The sequence below is a fragment of the Brachyistius frenatus genome, unplaced genomic scaffold (genome assembly GCF_029030835.1).
Source record: "Brachyistius frenatus isolate BFR_SWC_R1_liver_20210118 unplaced genomic scaffold, ASM2903083v1 Contig_197, whole genome shotgun sequence".
Classification (NCBI taxonomy): domain Eukaryota; kingdom Metazoa; phylum Chordata; class Actinopteri; family Embiotocidae; genus Brachyistius; species Brachyistius frenatus.
Genome location: NW_027210796.1, coordinates 161,722 through 182,095, shown reverse-complemented (window position 1 = coordinate 182,095; position 20,374 = coordinate 161,722). Strand labels below are relative to the sequence as shown.

General features: G+C 39.3%; 1 protein-coding gene across 1 annotated transcript; it reads right to left on the bottom strand.

Moving 5' to 3' along the window:
- Positions 1 to 1,836: 1,836 nt before the first annotated feature.
- Positions 1,837 to 16,480, bottom strand: slc13a1 (solute carrier family 13 member 1). Its single transcript, XM_069718713.1, has 15 exons — positions 16,376 to 16,480; positions 13,576 to 13,704; positions 12,973 to 13,109; positions 12,612 to 12,778; positions 11,538 to 11,577; positions 11,300 to 11,375; positions 10,703 to 10,860; positions 10,397 to 10,516; positions 8,634 to 8,732; positions 7,329 to 7,430; positions 6,415 to 6,506; positions 5,444 to 5,538; positions 4,804 to 4,965; positions 2,243 to 2,380; positions 1,837 to 2,108 (listed from the first exon to the last, which is right to left on the bottom strand). The coding sequence occupies exons 1-15, from the start codon at positions 16,478 to 16,480 to the stop codon at positions 1,965 to 1,967; spliced, it is 1,764 nt and encodes a 587-aa protein (XP_069574814.1). The 3' UTR covers positions 1,837 to 1,964.
- Between the last annotated feature and the right edge of the window lie 3,894 nt (positions 16,481 to 20,374).

Genomic DNA, 20,374 nt, shown 5'->3' with positions numbered 1-20,374 from the left:
AAAATATAATCAAAAACAACAAAGACTTAAACAAAAACAACAAAACAAAAATAGCTAATTCATGAGGTTCTGGTGACTTTCCAACAACAAATCAGAACTCAGAGAAATTTGTGTTTTTGTCACTCAACATACTTTACATACACACGTTTGGGAAAGATCAGATGATCTGAGCAAGTTTTTATTTGGCTTCATTTCCTGATCGTTTTGTAAAGATATTTGTAAATATAATTTGACATATTAGCAAACAGCTGCCAACAGTATGTAGTGTGTCACTAGAAAAACACAATCTGAATTGTTTTATTTGCTTTTGAATTTTCCAACTTGAAAAATTACATTAAAAGTTTGAAAATGAATTTTTAGTAAACTTAATAATTAATTATGAAATTGATTTCAGTTGCTCTGAAACTGTATTTGACCCTCACAGGAAATCCACCTCTCTGTGCACATGCAGTTCTCACAATTGAAATAGAGGTCTTCAAATTTGATTTCAGTTTGCATCTCACACAGCTTAGAGCTTCACCCAGCTCAGTGCACATCACTGTGCTGCAGTCCGTATCCACGTAACAGGAGCACTTTCTGAACTCTTTGACCCAAACTCATTATGTGAATACAGAGTTATATATAGGCTACAAGTCACAGTGTTAAGTGTAGCCGTGAAAAGGAGTTCTGCAAGACTTGCCCTCAATTGATTCTTCTAAGACCTGGATATGTTAGACAACAGCTGCAACTGAATTTCACAAACTGAATTTGGATTGTGATTATTGTACGTAGAAGTACAGAGGAGAATTTTCCGTGAGGATCCAAAATGGTTTCATAGCAAATAAATCCAAATTTCATAGTTTAACATTCCGTCAACATTGTCATTCCATGGGTGGTGTTTGTGTTCATCTCATCCAATTTAAGTCTAATATTTACTCTCCTTTTAAGCTCTGGTTTGGTATCATCTGCCCACAACACATTGATGAGAAATTTGACAATAAATAGCAATCTTATCCAAATCATGTCTCTGTACCATCAGCCCTTTAAACTGTCAGCTTTGAACAAATCCAATTTCACAAATATTTTGTTGCAGTGTGGTAATATAACTAATGTGGCGCAATCCTACAATATATTGTATCTATTTATTTCCGAGAAAAGAGGCAGAACCTGCTGAACTATGCATTTAATGCTCAAAATCTCTCAAACTGTCTCTCCAGTGTTGAGACAGTTAAAGGGAATGAAACTGATCCCTCAGCAAATATTGAGTATTAATCTCTTTGTTTATAGAACTGCATGTCAAATACAGACTTCCCTACCCTGTTTGTGCCTCTCAGCTCCAGGCAAAATATCTGCCAAATATCAGTTAAAATTATTTTAAAAGGCTCAGCAATTTACTAAAACAGCTGGGCGCTGTCGTGCTTTTCTTTTTTTTTTTCTTGCAAAAGTTACTCTAATAGGAGGAAATGCATTTCTTAGGGACTATTTTCAGCAGGATATTAATCCACTTTTGATGCCTGAGTAAGTATTTTAGGCAGCAGGATAGCGTATGTGGGGCTTAGTCAAAACAAGCTACAGTTTAAGGGGTTCATGGTGTTGAAGGTACATGTTTGATTGTGACCATTATTGTGATTTACAATTTTGGGACAAAAATATGGCTCTATGCAACATCCGAATTAAGTTATAGTAGGATCAATTAACGGTTGGTTTGGGGTCTGCACATGGGATTTGTATGCAATAAGAACGATGTAGAATAGGTCACTACACGATTATCTATAAAGATAAGCTGACAAACTAGTTTAGGGGAACTGTAAGTCCCAAAACAGGGGGTCCTAAATGTTTACATGCAGGTGAAGAGGGGGCAGTAATGCCAATATATAACAATAAATACCCGAGTGTGTAAAAACACACTAACATATAGAGAGCAGCATGAAAAAAAGGCCCTCAGTCTGCCACGAGTCTCTCGGTGAAAACCTGGGGACACATCCTCAAGGTGTCGTTGAGTTGAAGCTGGGGAGGACCGGTGCCCAATCAGGGTATGTGTCCAGAGAGAAGAGAGGAACTCCCCATGTTGCCACAGCCAGCAGGACGGCAAGGATGCCGATCACGTTGACGCCAAGCCCCGCCTTTACCTGCAACATCGGTGGATCCGACATGAGTATAAGCAGTGTTTTAATTTCATACTTGTGCATTGTAGACATTGTAGATTTAGTGAAAAAAAAGTTAATTATAGCTGCTGCTTCTGTGTTTGTACTGCAGGACTCACCATGTCCATGATTTTGATGTGCCCGTAGGCAAACACCACAGCATTGGGTGGGTTGGACGATGGCAGCAGGAAGGAGAAGGATGTGGACAGGGTGGCAGGGATCAAGATGTACAACGGGTTGACATGGATGGCCTCAGCCTGAAGAAAAACCGATTACACGCAAATATCTGTCTGAACACGGAAATAATTATCATCTGTATGTCTATCATAACGCAACAGTTCGTTCATTTTTCATACCAACTGTATCAACAAACATAAACATTTGAACTCTATTTGTTTTAATTTTATGCATTTTATCTGTTCTTATACATCTCATTTCTTTATAATATTTTTAATATATTTTATTTTTCACATCTCATGTGATGAAGGTGCTGGAGAGGCTGGTCTTGGCCCACCTCAGGCCGCTGGTGAAATCTTCTCTGGACCCTCTGCAATTTGCGTACCAGCCTCGTGTGGGAGTGGACGACGCCATCATCTACCTGCTGCAACGAGCTCAGTCTCACCTGGATGGAACCGGTGACTCTGTGAGAATCACTTTCTTTGATTTCTCCAGTGCATTCAACACCATCCAACCACTGCTGCTGAGTGAGAAGCTGCGGGTGGTGGGGGTGGACGCGTCCACCGTCTCCTGGATCAATGACTACCTGACAGGCAGACCACAGTTTGTCCGTCTGGGCAGTGTGCTGTCTGATACGGTGGTCAGTGGTACTGGAGCTCCTCAGGGAACTGTTCTGTCTCCTTCCTGTTCACCTTCTACACAACTGACTTCCAGTACAACTCAGAGTCAAGACATCTGCAGAAGTTCTCTGATGACTCTGCAGTGGTAGGATGTATAAGGGATGGACGGGAGGATGAGTACAGGGCAGTAGTGGAGGACTTTGTGGAGTGGGCGGGAAGAAATCACCTGCTCCTGAACGTGGCCAAGACCAGAGAGATGGTGGTCGACTTCAGGAGGAAGACGACGGCTCCACAACCGCTGAGAGTTCTAGGAGAGGAGGTGGACATGGTTGAGGAGTACAAGTACCTGGGTGTCTCCATGACAACAGACTGAACTGGAAGACCAACATCAACGCTGTCTACAAGAAGGGGATGAGTCGACTCTTTTTCTTGAGGAAACTTCGATCCTTCAATGTGTGCAGCGAGATGTTGGAGATGTTCTACCAGTCTGTTGTGGCCAGTGCTTTGTACTTCGCTGGGGTCTGCTGGGGGAGCAGCATTGGAGCCGGTGACACCAACAGACTTAACAAACTGGTTAAGAAGGCCGGCTCTATCATTGGCTACAAACTGGACAGTCTGGAAAAGGTGGTGGAGAGGAGGACGCTGATCAAACTATTATCCATCTTGGATAATCCTGTCCACCCTCTCAACCACCTGCTGCAGGGACAGAGGAGGACGTTCTCCAAAAGATTCCTCCAGCTCCGCTGTCACAAGGACAGATACAGGAGATCATTCCTGATACAGGAGATCATTCCTGATACAGGAGATCATTCCTGCCCACTGCAATAAGACTGTACAATAACTCACCTCTGGCAAAATCCATCACAGTACAATAACACTGTTATCTGTTTTTCTTGGTTGTTTGTATATAATATATATATAGATATATACTACTGTATATACTGTACATACTGTGCATTTTATATTTAATATTTTTTACTGCTATTTTATTGCTTTCTATTATTCTATTATTATCTTATTGCTTCTGTATGCTGCTGTAGCGAAAAAATTTCCCCTTGGGGATTAATAAAGTAACTACCTACCTACCGACCCTAAATAGTCCTTTATATCTGTTTTTATGTGAAACACTGCATGTAATTCTCTTGCTGTAAAGCACTTTGAGCTGCATTTATTGTATGAAAGGTGCTATACAAATAAAGTTTATTATTATTATTATCATTATAAAATACGAGTAATGTCAAAAAATTGTTGACTCGTGGGCATGAGCAAGCGCATGCTACGCTTTGTTATGCTTTGTTATGCTACGCTATGTTTTGTTATTCTTCTTAGTTCACCAAAAAATTGTTAGCTGGCCTGTTTGGTAAAGGGATATTACACCAACTTGATCAAGAAAAACCCATTGTCACCGTTTAGACTTTAAAGAACACAGCAATCACTGTTTGAAAAGTCAAATCAACGTTTTTATTCAAATTTTTGATGGGGCACTATTATATGTATAATATTATTGAATTTTGACATGTATGTACACTGAGCAGCTGTATTATTTGGGCAAATAAAAAAAATCTGATTGGGACTCTGTATCGGCAGATAATCAACATCAAATGACTTGGATCGGGATTAGGAGAAGACAAAACAATATAGGAAAACACTTATATATATATATATATATATATATATATATATGATCGCATCAATTTTACATCACCAGCCTTTGCTCTGCGTTGCATTTTAAAATAAATGTAGTTTCATCTAGCAGAACGATGGAATGAGTGTAGTAATAGAGTTTGTCTAATGTTACTTTTGTTTCGGTTTAAATCATTTGTATCTTGCCTGATTGGTCAGTCAGCAGATATCCAGCACAGTATGAAACACAGTGAACTTACCAGAGGAGAGAGGATGGGGAGGAAAATGGTGATGGTGGCGGCATTGCTGGCAACCTCTGTTAACGTGGTGACAATGATGCAGGCAACTGTGATTGTGGCCAAGACTGGCAGATCACCCAGAGGTGTCAGCAGCTCTGCCAGCCACAAAGACAAGCCCGATTCCTGCAGACACACACACACCAATCATGTCAACTGACAAATTTGCATGCAGATCTTATCTATTCATGCGGTATGGTTTTGTTTGTCCAGGTTTTCCTGTAGCAGTAAAAGTACAGCACAAGCTGGCTAAGCCAGTTCAGTTAGGTTTCAGATGGGAAACATCTTCAAAATTCAACAGATAAAACCAAAAGTATTTGAATGGAAAACCACCACAGGTAAGACAGATAAATTAGTATTTTTGTGATTTGAGTTTCCTTTAACTACAGGTTGTTGTTGCCCCTGAGCTAGGAGTCAAACTAGAGATTTTTGTTTCTTGTGTCTTGGCTAAAACTGAAAGGGAACTGTCTTTTTTTTGTGGAAACTTTCAAGAATGGTAATTTTGTAACAAATTTGTGCAAAATCCAGAATCAACTTATATCATATATGAGGAAACCTTGCTGAATATATAAAGTTTATGCTTCACACAGAATACGCAGCCTACCTTTGTGCCCTCAGCAAGTGCAAAGCCTCCACCAACCAGGAGGGCCACCTTCCACAGCATTGAGGCCTGGAACTCCTTCCAGGAGATCATGGCCTCTGGGTGCAGAGAGAAAAAAAAAATACACATCTTTACAGAAGGACAGAAGATAATAGCAACAGTGACATGTTAGGAATATTGTTCAATACATTTATTATAATGTGACTCAGACGTAATAAATTGTTGACACAATACTGATGCATCACTAATTCTTGTCCCCAGGACTTCACCGTACCCCTCTGTTTTTTGAAAGCCCGTGTTCGGTAAGGTGTCCTGTTTCTTTTAGGGATCGAGGGGTAGTGGTCATCTAGCCCTCTAACTGGCCCTCCAAACAGAATGTTTTCAGATGTAGACTCCAAACAGAGTGATAGCAACATAACAAAAAATGGTCCATATATGTATTTCAAGACTATTTTTGTAACGTGAAATTACAGTTTTAGGTTGATAAAGCTATTCCTGTTTCAAACAGATTGAATGAAGTCTTGTTTGTGAGCATTAATAGATTATTCCCTGAGATATAATATGTATTCATCATGCTGTATTTTGCCATCAATTTAATAATCAATTTCCCAAGGATTACATTTTTTTTTTTTTACATTTAATTTAATGACAATGGTTTCAAATTTTTAGAATTTGATGCCTGTAACTCACTTTCAAAAGTTGGGCAAGAGTCATCCAGTGCTTTTACATGGACTTGAGTGTTCCGGTTATAAAGCTCTTGGGATGATCATATTCGATATGGTATTTACATTGAACCCAAAGAATATCAGGTTAATCATATCCCTGCATGCATGATAAATACGAGTATTCCAGTCAGTAATTACTGCATGCACAGGTGCCCCATTCTCTTAATTTGACTTTGGCTCTTGAAATGACTTAGTATTTAGTTACTACTGGTTACCAATCACAGCTAGTGTACCATTTCATGTAGTTACCATATTTTCTGGAGGATCCGTAGGCAGGTATGATGAAGAAGAGAAGGCCCAGCATCAGAGACACGTTAGCATCAGTGATGTAGCCCAAGTGACTGATCAAGACAAGAACACAGAAAAATTATCAACAGGTTTTAATCCACTGAATGGAAAAATTTATATTATTGTTACAAAAAGAAATCGGGTTTGGTCTTTTTCTTATTATCAACACCCCCACCCCCCACCCCCACCCCCCGAAAAGACCAAAACCAACCATGTGTTACACCACCTCTTAATACTTTCTGACTTCACACCCTGTCTGTGATTATAAGCTCCAACCCCTTGGTTCCTGTGTGTCAAGGAAACTCTATGATACTGTACGTATATACTATGAGACTCCTCTGATTCCTTGAATGGGGTAAAGGTCCCATAAAGGACACCCTGAACCCCAGGAACTAACTGTCCAGGATACGTGTTGATTATGTCTGGCTCTCTGTCTGACTGTATTCAGCCAAGGATACGTTGTTATCATTATCAGAACCGATGTGTTCCGTATAGTTGAGCCCTTGTGAGAGTACAGCAGAGAGGTGTAGCAACCAGGCATGGCCACATTTTGTGATCTCTCTCCTCGATCGAGCTGCTGCCAATAAACATCACTGCGTTGACACCCAAAACGGTCTCCTCTGCCTCCTTCACCTCATCTCCACGATTTCCATCACACTATGGAAGATGGAAGACTTCAAAGTATAACGTCTATTCTGGGCTCAATAATTTCCTCAAATAGCAGATGACTTAGTTATGACATACAGAACTCAAGGAAGAGGAGGTGGACTTGTCGGGGACTATTTTTAGAGGTGTGCTCGGGTAGAATGGATTTTATACGTGGGTTTGAGTCAAAATAAAACCACAGGGAAATAAAAAGAAGAAGTGTGACTCACTGAGGGAAAAGAGAAGCCCAGCCTGGCATGAAACCTGGAGATCTGGTCAACCATAACACCACCATCACCAGGAAAAGCACCCCAGTAAAGATCTCCTGTGAACTGGAGACAAATGGATGGATGAATAACTACTATGAATAAATGAATGAATGAATACATAAAAAGAACAGTTGATGAATAAATAAAATGTAAAATTGAACACTGATGAATGACCTTATAACTTCTTGTCTGGCTGGATCAATGTATAAGTACAGTCATAGATTAATTTGTTGGTAGCCTTCCATGACAATAAGGAAAAACCTCAATATTCTTTAAAATAATTTAAAACTGAGAAAAGTAATCAGTCTTCATCACTATTTAATACATATTTAATAAAAATGTTCTTTTTCTTTTTTGTTGAACATAATAATTAAATAATAAAACAACAGAAAATGGCGATGACGTGGGATATGGGACGCTTAACCGAATATTTGGTCGTACAACCTTTAGAGGCAATCACTGCAAACAAATGACTTCTGCAAAACTCGATAAGACTTCTGCACCTGCCAGCATATACTTTGGTCCATTTTTCCAGAGCACACTGTCCCAGCTGTCGGAGGTTTGAAGAATGCCTACAGTCTGGACTGTATGTTTCAAGTCTCTCCACAGATTTCAGGATTCAGATAAGGATTCAAAGACAGGAACATCGGAATAGTCCAATGTCGTGTTCCCAGCCACTCAGGGGTGATTTTTAGCTGTTTGATTTGGGTTTCATTATAGTGATGGGGGATTCACGACCTGTGACCGAGACAGAACTTTCTGACTCTGGGCAGCAAGTTTGGCTCCAGAATGCCTTGGCGGTAATAAGAGATTTCCCTGTGCCTTGCACTGATTTAAATCACAGTGTGCCAAACGCAGCAAAGCAGCTCTAAAACAGAACCAAGCGTCCTATATGTTTCACAGCAGGTATGGTTTTCTATCCAAAGAAAACTTCACCTTTTTTTTTTTTTTTTTATTGTTTTTTTTACTGAGTCTTATCAAAAAGTGAATTTTTTTTTCCCCCGAGTTTTTCTTTTCTCAGGCACCGTTTATTAACTGTGCTCAAAAAGCGACGCATGCTGCAACCAGACACTGATATACTGGTGATTTTTACTCCTGTACCATCTCCACATCCTCTCCACTAATGCAGAGAAGAGAGGATGTAAATTTGTATAGGAGTACAAATACCTGACAGAAGTGTTCAAAATTGTAACTTTGAGGAAAATATAGAGTAAATCAATGAATAATAAATCAAACTGATAAATTGACTGATGAATTGATGATCACCTCATGGCTCCCAGCGACCGATACTCGTCTTCGATCACTTTTCTTACGGCCTTCTCTTTCTCCGCCTGCTCTCCTCCACGTTGCCATAGGAACTTGAAGCTGCGTGTGTGACAGTGTGTGTGTGTTTAGTATGCACAGATAGATACAACATTTTTTATAGGTGACAAGGAAATGGTACCACATGGCACTTATCGGCTAATAAAGAGATTACTGAACATGATTCGAAGGCCAGCAGCACTTGTCATTAACCTGTCTGACACATCACGCTGCTAGCATTAGCGTTCCACTCATGCCACAGGTTGTGTTGAAATGAAAGCAAGTTATAGAGTAATGAAAACATATGAAACACTTAATAAAGCTTAACCTAGTCATTTAAATAGTCAGTGTTCATTTTTACTGGTGTGTCTGTAAAACCTGCCTTCTCTGGTTGTTTGTCTTCAGGAAATCTGTCCAAAATCAACTTCTTCCAACTAATCAGTGGTGTCTTAAGAGGCTTTAAAATGCTCCATCTTTCTTTCAATCAGCAGACTCTGTAGGAGCAGAGAGCAGAGTCTCTCCACGCCACATTATTTCTTTCTTTTTAAGTCATTGTCTTATTAATGTAACACTGCGGTTTATCCACCTTCATGTTACTACCACCTGAGACTGGGTCGTAACATAAAGGGGCTCATCTGGGAAGAAATGTTTGGGAAATAATTACTTTCTTTGGTACTTCCTTCCTCTACATTTTGGCATATTTCAAAGTTTGCTTCATTGACGTGTTGTGGTGGTGAGTAGCCTGTTGTTTGATGCAAAGTGAAGCAAGTTATTTTTGAGTTTAGGGGTAAACCCTGGGAAGTTGGGGCGCTGAGTGAACCATCCGAACAGACTTCTCAGCCCTTCGATCAGCTCCCTATTATTTTGCTTTATTATTGTTTTTGTTTTGAGGTAATACTGAGTCCCCACTGGTTCCCCGTTAGGAGAAGGCTGTAGACTGTTGTTGGTCTGGTTTGGCTGGTGCTACTGTCTTGATCCCAGCGAGCCTCACAAAACATGGTTTTAAACGAGGCTCACTTATATAACCTGTTTGGTTGCAAGATCACATTGTTCACAATGCTTTGGTTGTTAGGGGAGATGGAAGATGGCTTTCGCTCTTGTGATCAGTTTTTTGCATTTGCATACTTGAATAATTTCTGTTTATGAAGTCTGTACTGTAGTTAGATTTTCTTTTTTGTTGTATGTGATTTGTTTGATGATTTGGTGGCAACTAAGCCACCTAGTTCAAAGAAATGTATTTCTTCTAACTTGCAATTTAAACTTTTTTTTTTTTTTTGTGTATTCATAAAATGGCGCGGCAGCAGATGCGGACAACCTTTATTCCATTCTTTGAAGAAGCTGTGTGAGGACTTACTGAACTGTTGAAGTACTTCAAATTATAGAAATTAATGTTTAAATGGTTGAGATGTGAATATTTCAGATTCACTTGCTGGATTGCAGGTTTATTGGACATGTTTACTACTTTTGCCAAGTCTCAAATATAGTTGTGAGGTGTCTCTCCTTAATGGTTTGGCTGCTGGCACAGTACAGAATGAATGATGAATTGATTCCTGTGATAATTTAGTGTCTCAATCAATCGGAGACAATAAAAGAAAAAAAAGACATAAAGCTGAAAGTAATAATAATAAAAAAAAGATGTTACAAATGATAGACAGCACATAGATTAGTTGAAATAAAATCACAGACAAGGACGTGATTAGCAGTGCAGATGGTATGTTGACACTCACTCTGAGCCAATGAAGAGCCAGTACAGCCATATCCATGTTAGCAGCAGCATAATAACACTGATGGGCAGGCACAGCAGGAGCCAGTTCCCAAAGTTAATGCAGTTGCAGTTCGGGTAAATCCTGAACGTAAAGACATGATTTGAGGTGGATTCAGTTGTAATAAAAAAAAAAAAAAAAATCCACACACAGTCTTTCTTTCAGCTACTATTGTCCAGAGGACATAAAAAAGCAAACATGATATACACATCCATACCTTCCTAGTGTTTTATGATTTTTATCATTCAGCCCATCTTGAAAGCCACTCACTGGTTGAGGTACTCGGAGAAGATGAGGTTGGGAGAGGTTCCTGGCAGCGTAGCAATACCTCCGATGTTGGAAGAGTAGGCGATGCCGATGCACATGGCTTTGCACATCATCAGGTCCTGCTTGCGCCTGCTGGGAGCTGAGGGTACACGCACTGCAGCCTATGAGACAACACAGAGAGACAAATTGCCCATTTAAGCAGCATTAGTGCTGAGCAGGAGTAATACATTTTTTATAGCCAAAGTAATAATGGTACTTGTGTGATTAGCAGTGATGCTGACATTATGAGGAGGCTTGGTTATTTGTCGCTTTAGTATAGTACCAATAGTGCCACTAATAATAGCAGTTGTACTTAAGAGTAGTAACATTGGTAGCAATGAATGAAGTTAGCAGAAGTAGAAAAACAAAAAACAGTAGAAGCGGAAGTAGGGACAGCAGCTGAAGCTGTTGTTACTCGTATTATTGGCTGCACCAGTATTAGAAGATGTAGTAACAGTGCCATGAGTTGCATGAACAGAAGTATCGGCAGCGGCAAGGATAGCATTCGTGGTAGAAGTAGCAGCAGCAGCACCGGGGAGGCTCCAGCAGTTTTACCTGAGCTGCAGCCGGCTCCGACATTGATTGTATTTGGACACAAGAGAAGGTTTCTTTAGGAACATCTGGCTGCTTCCTGTCACTGTGAAAACAGAGGAATGGTGAGTCAATGTGTCCTGGAAATACCTTCCATTACAAGAACCCTACATCATCTCGAACAATCAGAACCCAGAGGGTTCTTCCGTTCCTGAAGTGGTAAACTAAAAAAGTAGCGAACATTACAAAATCACAGTGCGTCACATACCTCACGATATCTTTTATCTTCTCAGTAGAGTCGTCGGTTTCTGCAACAATAACAGACTTTGGATTACTTAGTCCATTGGAATGGTGCCACTGTTTCTACTCACAAAGGTCAATTCCAGAGTGATTAACAGGGCCAAAAAGTGAATATTAAACAAATATTTCAAATGAATAAAGTTTTCTCTTATTCTACAGGACTTTTGTCTCAATGTTATTGATGATTATTGTTTGCATATTAACACACTGTTATCTTCTCTGCTATTTTCTTTGTCCCTTTCTCAAAGTGATCTCTTCCTTTTTCCGCTTTTCAAAAAAACTTTGACTTTTATCTTGCAACTAATCTTTCCTTCTTTTTTTTTAACCATAGCATCCTTCCCTAAATTTATGTTCTAAATCATATACTTTCTAGCAGTATTGGGTATAAATACATACGAAATTTGGGTCATAAACAAAACAAAAATTCTGATTAGTAATAATGCATTTATAAGTGTTTCCATTAATAAATGATTTAAGTGATTCCTGTAATAATCACTCCTTTTGTGTAAAGTGAGAGGTCATAAGTCCAATTTGTCAAAAATAAGTAATAATTAGAATTAATTATCTGACACGTCCAAAAGTTACTCATTAATAGCTTAAACTGATCTATGAAACCTGAATAAAAGATAAATTGATAATCACTAAAGATTTTAGTTTCAACTTACAAAGGCTTTACTTAAAGTGCATTATCAGAAAGTGGTATAATTATTTTTGATACCTGTGAAAAATAAACTTTTCATCAGCAACCAGTTTTTTGTTTTTTTTATTAAGTCAAAGCTCTTAAGTCTAAAATGCTGTCTAAACAAAAGCAACTTTACATGGACTTTGTTCAAAATAAATTACACTTAAAAAAATCAAGACTCAATAAGTAAATATCTACTAAATGGTGTTTGAATCCTTTCAATGCCAGTCTTCAATATTTGGCACTATTTTCCCACTTCCTGTTCACTTCCTGACTTCCTGAGCCCCACGTAGACAAAGTGTGTGAGCATGTGTCTAAAAGCAATCTTTGCACATTAAAACAAAAGTGAACTGTCGGTACCATCAAACTGCAGGTTAAGGTTGTCTTCGCCGGCACACCTTTCTTCCTTGGCCTTGAGGATTTGCTGGAGGACGGCTTCCACAATCGGCATCACCATGGTAACAGCTGAAGTGTTTTGGACCCACATCGAGATGAAGGCACAGCCGCACATGAAGCCCAACATCAGCCTGGAGACGAAAACATGCAAGTCAAAGCGAGAACATCCACAAACACCTCAATCTGCCTCTCCACACCGTCACATTTTCTCTTTGACATGTTGAGGTATGAAAAAAGGCAGCTCTGGTTTATTTTATAAAGGAGTCTACATACAACAACCTCGATGAAAAAACGGAATCCAATGGCGGAGAAGGGATGTGCTCACCATGCAGGGTTGACCCCGACTATACTGACGAGCCTCAGGGCAATTCTGCGGTGGAGGCCCCACTTCTCAATGGATGTAACGAAACAGTTGACACCCACGAGCAGGAAGTGGAAGTCTTTAAAATACTCCTTTGCCACCTGTAGGAGAAACAGTTTCATAAGAGAGTATCACAGTACAAGAAGAGGGTAATAAAAGGAGGAAGTTTACACTTTAGCTCATTTTCTTTTTCATTGTAGCCCTTAAAATCTAACTTGAAAAAAAACAAACTTAACATGACAATAATTAAGAAAATGGTCCTTTTAGGCATTAAAAATGACAAACAAGTACACTAATGGTACTTGAAATAAAACTATAATAACATTCAATTAACATTTTTTTTCCTCATTATTAAATATTGCACACACTTAATCAGCTTTGTCTCATGAAGCTGGAGTTTTCCTAAAGGAGCATGCACACAGAGACGCTGTGTTGCATGTTGCTCATTGGCCTTCATTAATTTATAAAATCTGGAGAAGGTAAACAATACCCTCTTAAAACGTACACCTTATTTTTTTTTTTTAAGTTGAAGAACAGCTTTGGCTGCTAACAGTCAGATGGACTCACGCTGGAGGACTTCATGATACCAAACATGGGGAAGAGGATGGCCGGCAGCATAGCAGTCATGGATAGGGGAATCACCTCCGTCACCCAGTACATCGCCATTAGCAGCAACACGAAGGCACATTCTGCCTCCTAAAGGTAGAAAAGACACAGACGCAACACTATTCATGTGCGCTAGATGGCTGTAAAGAAAAATGAAATGTTAACAATACGTTTAATTTTTTTTATCTGTTTTTTATTTAAAAAAAAGTACATATCCATAGAAGAGAGCTCATGTCAGCGATATAATTTGTGCCTGCAGTTCATTTAATGAACACTAGATGCTGCTCCAAGAAAAATGGTCAATGCATTTAAGACAACGGGAAAATAAACCATTTCACTCTTTTAAAGTTACGTGTATTTTAATTTAAGAAGCAAGTAATCAGTCTCAAACTCATTCTGCAACATCACAAAAACCCCAAACTGACAGCCAGTCAAATGAATGTCCTGTACAATCTAGGATAGAAGAGACAAAAGACACCAGGTCAACCCAAATCCATAAAAGAACTGCGGCAAGTTCTACAACATGCTTGGAACCAGTTAACACTTTGTGTGATACTTCACTTTTCTCTCAAGCTACTGTTTAACCTTGTGTAAAAAAATGTCCATCTGCATTCCATCTCCATCTCTTTATGCACTGAATCCATTTTTTACATCAAAAACCACCACATGTACAAAACTACCATGCTTCACAGTTGGTATGAGGTTCCCCTGAAAAGCTGTCTTTGGTCTGCACCAAACATACCTGCTGTTACTATGGTCTATATGTATATTATATATATAGATATATACTGTACCGTATGTATGTATATATATATATATATATATGTTGACTGTGTTTATTGGTTTGTTGTATATAATATATATAGATATTTAATGTACTGTATATATACTGTATGTACTGTGCATTTTATATTTATATTTTTTATTTTATTGCTTTTCTATGATATTATTCTATTCTATTATTATTTTATTCTATTGTTTCTATTATTGCTCCTGTATGTATGCTGCTGTGGCGAAAAAATTTCCCCTCGGGGATTAATAAAGTATATACCTACCTACCTACCTACCTAACATCCATAATTTAATTCCTCTGTTCTGGGCACATTATTCAAATAGGCCTGGTCATATATGTTTCTTGGCAAACTGTGATTTTGCTCTTAAATTATTTTGGGGCAGCAAAGGCATGAATATATTTGCATCCTATTATATCTGGAAACATTGCTATCATTTGCCAAAACTAGGAGAAGGAAAGCTGTGTGATCCAATCCATTGATAATTTCCATTTTAAGCCCCAAATATTGATATGGGTTTTGTCTTCTGGTCCTTTCTGTTTGGTTTGCCTCTTGTCTCCACCTCCTTCAAGCCCTTTATTGTCAGTCTCTCCAGGCCAAGTCTCTCCTCTGCCTGCCACACCCACCTCACGTTTCCACTTCTCCAATCTGCCACACCTGCAACCATTTGACAATCTAGAACATACCCTGCGTTCCGAATCGCATAGTATTTATTTTTTACTTTTAGTTCGGACTACAGCTTCCCTTAAAAAGTATGTACAGTAGCATGTAATATGTGTACAATTGGGACACATTACTTCATATTACATTCAACCCACTATGTCATATCCGTCGCGATTCACAGAGCGATGTTTGTAGTAAAAATATAAAAGGATGCGATTTGGAACAAGTAGGCTTCATTTTAATGCCTCTTCTTCTTCTCTTCCTTCTTCCTTTTGCGGGCAGAGCATTAGCGCCACCAACTGTCTCGGCGGCTCAGTAGACGCGACATATATTCCACTGCGCAAAGGATTGTGGGTCAGAACAGCTCGAGTAGCATGATGGCCTGCATACTGCAAAATACGACCAGAAGTAGCAGCACATCCTGGTACTTTTGGCATCCTACGCCTAACATACTATTTTTTGGGACATACTAAATAGTATGGTAGTATGGATATTGGAACGCAGGGATGCTTCTAGTTCCCACATTCATGTTGTCATATCTTTGCCTTCATGTTGTGTCATTCACTCTGGATATTACTCTGCATTAACCCTCTCCTGTTCTTGAGCCAGTTATTTCCAAGTTCTGATCACTTTGAGGTTTTTTTTTTATGGCATCTGGAATCTTGCATCTTGAAACTGGTGATTTGTATGTCCGATAGTAAACAAAGTCTGGGTGGGACGTGTCTTTATATCAAGTTTTCCTGATGCTGCGAGTCAACCAAAGTGCTATTCTATGAATGTGGGCACTTCCCAGGAGTGATTGGTTTTACAGACGGATCTCATGTTCTCATCAAATGTACATTAACACTTAAAGCTAAGGAGTGCAGTATCCATAAGAACTGGTTTTCAATCCATTTTCATGATGTATGCACTCTTGATTTAGATATTTCAAACATTGATGCCCATTGAGAGGGTTTTTATGCCCTGTTCATGCAGCTACATACATGTCCTAGTTTAATTGGTAAACATGAAGGCTTCATGCTGGTTTAATCTAAGCCCTGTCTGTGAAACCGGCCCATTGTTGGCTTCACTACATTTATCAAACTTCAACCGAGGAAGATAAAGTTCCTCCCACTTATTGAGCGGTGATTTCTATGAAAGAGTAATTGTATATGTGAATGCAGTGTATTTCTTGCAGAGCTGTGTATTTTTTTCCCCCTCAGATCTGTTTACTTTGAAGCATAAACATACTAATATCTGCTAGTTTAGTACATTATGTTTGCCCTTTGCACTCCTCTGGTCGTCACCGTGCAAAAGGTATAACTTACCTTTGTCTCGATTACGAGAGGAAGAGGAAGCAGCAGCAGCGGTGAGACGAAGACGAGGACGACCCTGCGATAGTTCCACAGTCCTCTGCTCAACCTCTTCACCATTCTCTTTTTCCTTTATTGTTTCTACTTTGCCTCAAACTGTTGGTGCTAGTCGGTTATGTGTCCATATCTGTTGCCGTTCGCAAGGGCAAGAAACCCTTATTAATGATTGCTGGTTATCTCTGTACAAACACAAAGGTGAGATAGTCATGTGTCACAGCCTTTAATTTATGGCACTTAGAAGGGGCGATATTTGTGAGTTTAATCTTTTGCTGTAGGACTAGGTTTCTTCACCTTTCTTTTTAAAGATGGCTGCATCCTGCAGTGACTGCATCATTCTGTAAATCGGACTAAATGTTTACTCGTCCTAAACATGCATGAGCATTCCATCAGACCTGTTCAAAATGATGCTGTGTGAGAATTGTTTCACGATGATGACAGCAATACACTTCACCCCTCCGCCTTGTTGCATCTGCATACATCACTGCTGTTCCATCCTCGTTTAGCAGGCTTCACTACTCAGCAGACGTCACGGGAAGACAGCGAAAGAGAGAGCAAGAAAAAGAAAAAAAGAAACTAGAATTACTACCTAGATGTTGCATGCCTCAATTAAAAACTCAAGTTGTAGTTTATGTGCACTGGTTGTATTGATGGATCTAATGTCCATCATCTCCTGATGCTAAGGAGTACAGCAACAGTACAGTTTTGAATCAATGTTCACAGTGCATCCGCTCTTTATTAAGAGTTTTCAAACATTACTGCCCCCCAAAAAAAAGGTGCAACTCACAATTCGTTGTGTGCTCAGTTTCAAGACAAACTGAGTAGACTACTGCTTGGTCACAGTGAATATGGTCAGAATACATTTTCCTCAAGCCATACATAAATCCCAGAACAGCTGAGCAGAACAGATACATCACAGCTCACATGCACACCGGAGAAATGGTTGAGCGTATGTTTGGATCATGTAAGGAAAAAAAATAAATTCCAGCCTTTTAAGCAATTTCCTGTTTCAAATCAAGGCAAGCAGCACTGCTGTCCTGATCCTTCATTGGATGATCAGGATTGGCTGAGGCAGGCAATGACCAAAGAGGACCTCAACTATATGAGATGCATTTAGATATGCAACGTATTCATTACGGCTTATTTCTTCTATGATAATGTTTGTTCCGTACAAAATTAAAGTGCCGTGCTGTAAAAATGTAATTAGTGACTAAACCAAGCCTGGTTTGTAGTTATTAAAATACTCTATCTAAATAATTTCCAAATGAAAAAAAACATTTCTTCTTTACGTATTTTATTCACCACAGCTGGTGATCACATTTTGTCTCATTGCTGCACATTTCTCGGCTCATAGCTCATCCTTTCAACTTCATATCCAACCCAACCTGTAGAATTCTCATTTTTATTTCATGCTCTTCCTTCAGATATTGAATTCTATGCTCATGAAATTTATTTTCGTGCGAGGCCATCTTTTTTTCGTTCTCTGCTGAAAAGCGGTAACAACATCCTCTATCAGTTTTTCATCTGAATTGTCCAAGTGGTCATTGTCTGTTATACCATCCAGAGGCAGCTGGTGCTCTGTTATTCTAGACAGCATTCATGAGTCTTGTCTTTCTGTGGTGCTCCATCACTGCTAATAAATCACTCTCTTCTGATCTCTGCATTCTCTCTTTCATAAAGCCAGCCAAAAAATGTTCCACAGTCTAAAAAGACTGAAGTTATTCAATACAAGGGATGTCACAAAAACATGAATATAAATGCGGCCCAATCACTCTTTTTCTTTTGCTCAAAAGCAGCAGGATGGTTATAACACTCAGTAACTGGATGGTCTGACAACAGTTTTTTACTTTCTAAAGTTTTATGAACTAATTATTTTTGCCTCTGCCATTGTTTTGTGTGAGGATAGACACAAGTAATAGTGTTCTCTGTTGCATTCTGGGTTGTTATGTGTATGATTAGACTAAAAGTAGTTCGTATTTAACCTAAAGAGGCTTTCTCCTCCAGACTTACTGACTTTACTCCAGAATTTCAGTCTCTAACTAATTAGAAAAATTTACGCCACGTTCAGTTAGTTCCTGAAATGTCCCAGTTTAACTAGTACACATTAAGGCTTTATCTAACCGGCCCATTGTTGGCGTCACTATATTTATTATACTTCAACTAAGGAAGATAAAGGTCCTCCCACTTATTGCAAAGATGATAGTGTAGGGATGTGATTGCGCCCGTTCAGTTTACTTTGAAGCATAAAACTTCAGAATATCTGCTAGTTTATTATATTATGTTTGCCTTTTGTCCTCTTCTGGTTGTCACCATGTAAAGGTAACTAACCTTTGTCTGGATGAGGAAGAGGAAGCGGCAGCAGCAGGCGGTGGAATAAGGATGAGACTGCGATAGTCCCACAGTCCTCTGCTCAACCTCTTTAACACTCTTTTTCTTCTTTTCCCCTGCTGCATTCTGGTGTAACCCTGAAGTTGTTGAGCGGTGAGACTTTACAGAAGGTAATGATTGACCCTGTTATCCAACGGGCTGAAACACAGAGTTGGCCTCAAACTGTTGGGTTTATGGGGTTATGTATATCTGCTGCCCGTTTTCTTGAGCAAGAAAACCTTATTAATGATTGCTGGTTATCTCTGTACCACCACAAAGGTGAGATAGTCATGTGTTCATTTATGGCACTTTCTAGGGGCAATATTTGTGGGTTTAATCAGAATTAAAAAATTGTTGAAAGACGGTGTTTCGTTAGATTTTCCACGTCATTGTCTCTCCCGCCTGCTTGCCTTCGCTTCCTGCTGTCTCACCTGGTCGTCTGTGGCTTCTCTGCTCACCCGATTTACCTCAATAATGAGTATCAATACTGTTTATAACCTCAGCTCGCCCGTCCTTATTTGCCAGATTGTCTTTGTGCTTGCCACAGCTTTTCAGCTTTTTGTCCTTTGACCTTCCTTATCGATTCTGCCTCTGCCTCTCTTGTGTTCTTGTGAGGCTCCTCTCCTGTGGAACCAACCAGCTCCCAGTTTGTGTTCGAAGGGCAGAAACCCTCTCTAGATTTTCTTTTCTTTCCTCCTACTCTTTAACTGACTCATACCTCACCATCCTTTTCTCTCCCAAAGTTTCTTCTTATTGTCTGTTGTCTCCATTGAGTTCCCTCGCTCGCGTAGTTTCTGTTCTTTCTTTTGCAGATGTCCCGCCATGGAGCAGCATGTCTCGGCCCTGCGTTTGTCGTCTCCACCAACAGTTCTTCTCTTCTATCTCTATGCTGTCCTTTTCTCTCTCTGCTCTCCTCTCACCCCAACCGGTCGAGGCAGATGGCCGCCCTCCTCTGAGTCTGGTTCTGTCAGAGGTTTCTTCCTGTTAAGAGGGAGTTTTTCTTCCCTCTGTTGGAGGTTTTTTTCCCCTCATCGCTTATGTGGGAATTGATGAATTGTTGGGTTTCTCTGTATAATATTGTAATGTCTTGCTGTAAGGACTTTAATGTGTTAAGTGCCATGAAATAACCTATGTTGTGATTTGGCGCCATATAAATAAAATTGAGTTGAGTTGAGTTGAGTTGAGTTGAATTGAATTGAATTGTTGAATTGAATTGAATTGAATTGAATTGAATTGAATTGAATTGAATTGAATTGAATTGAATTGTGTTTTGGTCGCCTGGCTTCGTAATCTGGAACTTCCTTTTTTCCAGTCTCCTTCTGTTACCATGACATTTCGTGAGGGTGTTTAAAGTATATTGAGTATTGTTGATACGATTGTTTCTTCATCTTGCTTTTGATTATATTTCACCACAATTTTGAAAACAAAAATACAGCATTTAAACGATTGTCAAATACTAATATAAACATCGAACAAAAAGTTTGGAAATTTGTGTTTGGTAGATTATTTCTCTGTTGTAACAATGCTTCTTGGCAATACATTGTATACCGTTGGAAAGCCTGTTAATTTCCCTTTTAATCGGTGCCCCAT

Excerpts from the sequence above, each read along its gene's own strand:
- slc13a1 (XM_069718713.1), bottom strand. The coding sequence starts at position 16,480 with ATGGTGAAGAGGTTGAGCAGAGGACTGTGGAACTATCGCAGGGTCGTC. Across the intron at positions 11,578-12,611 it reads CCTTAACCTGCAGTTTGATG|AAACCGACGACTCTACTGAG; the intron begins GTACCGACAGTT and ends TTATTGTTGCAG. Across the intron at positions 8,733-10,396 it reads TGGCTCTTCATTGGCTCAGA|CTTCAAGTTCCTATGGCAAC; the intron begins GTGAGTGTCAAC and ends TCACACACGCAG.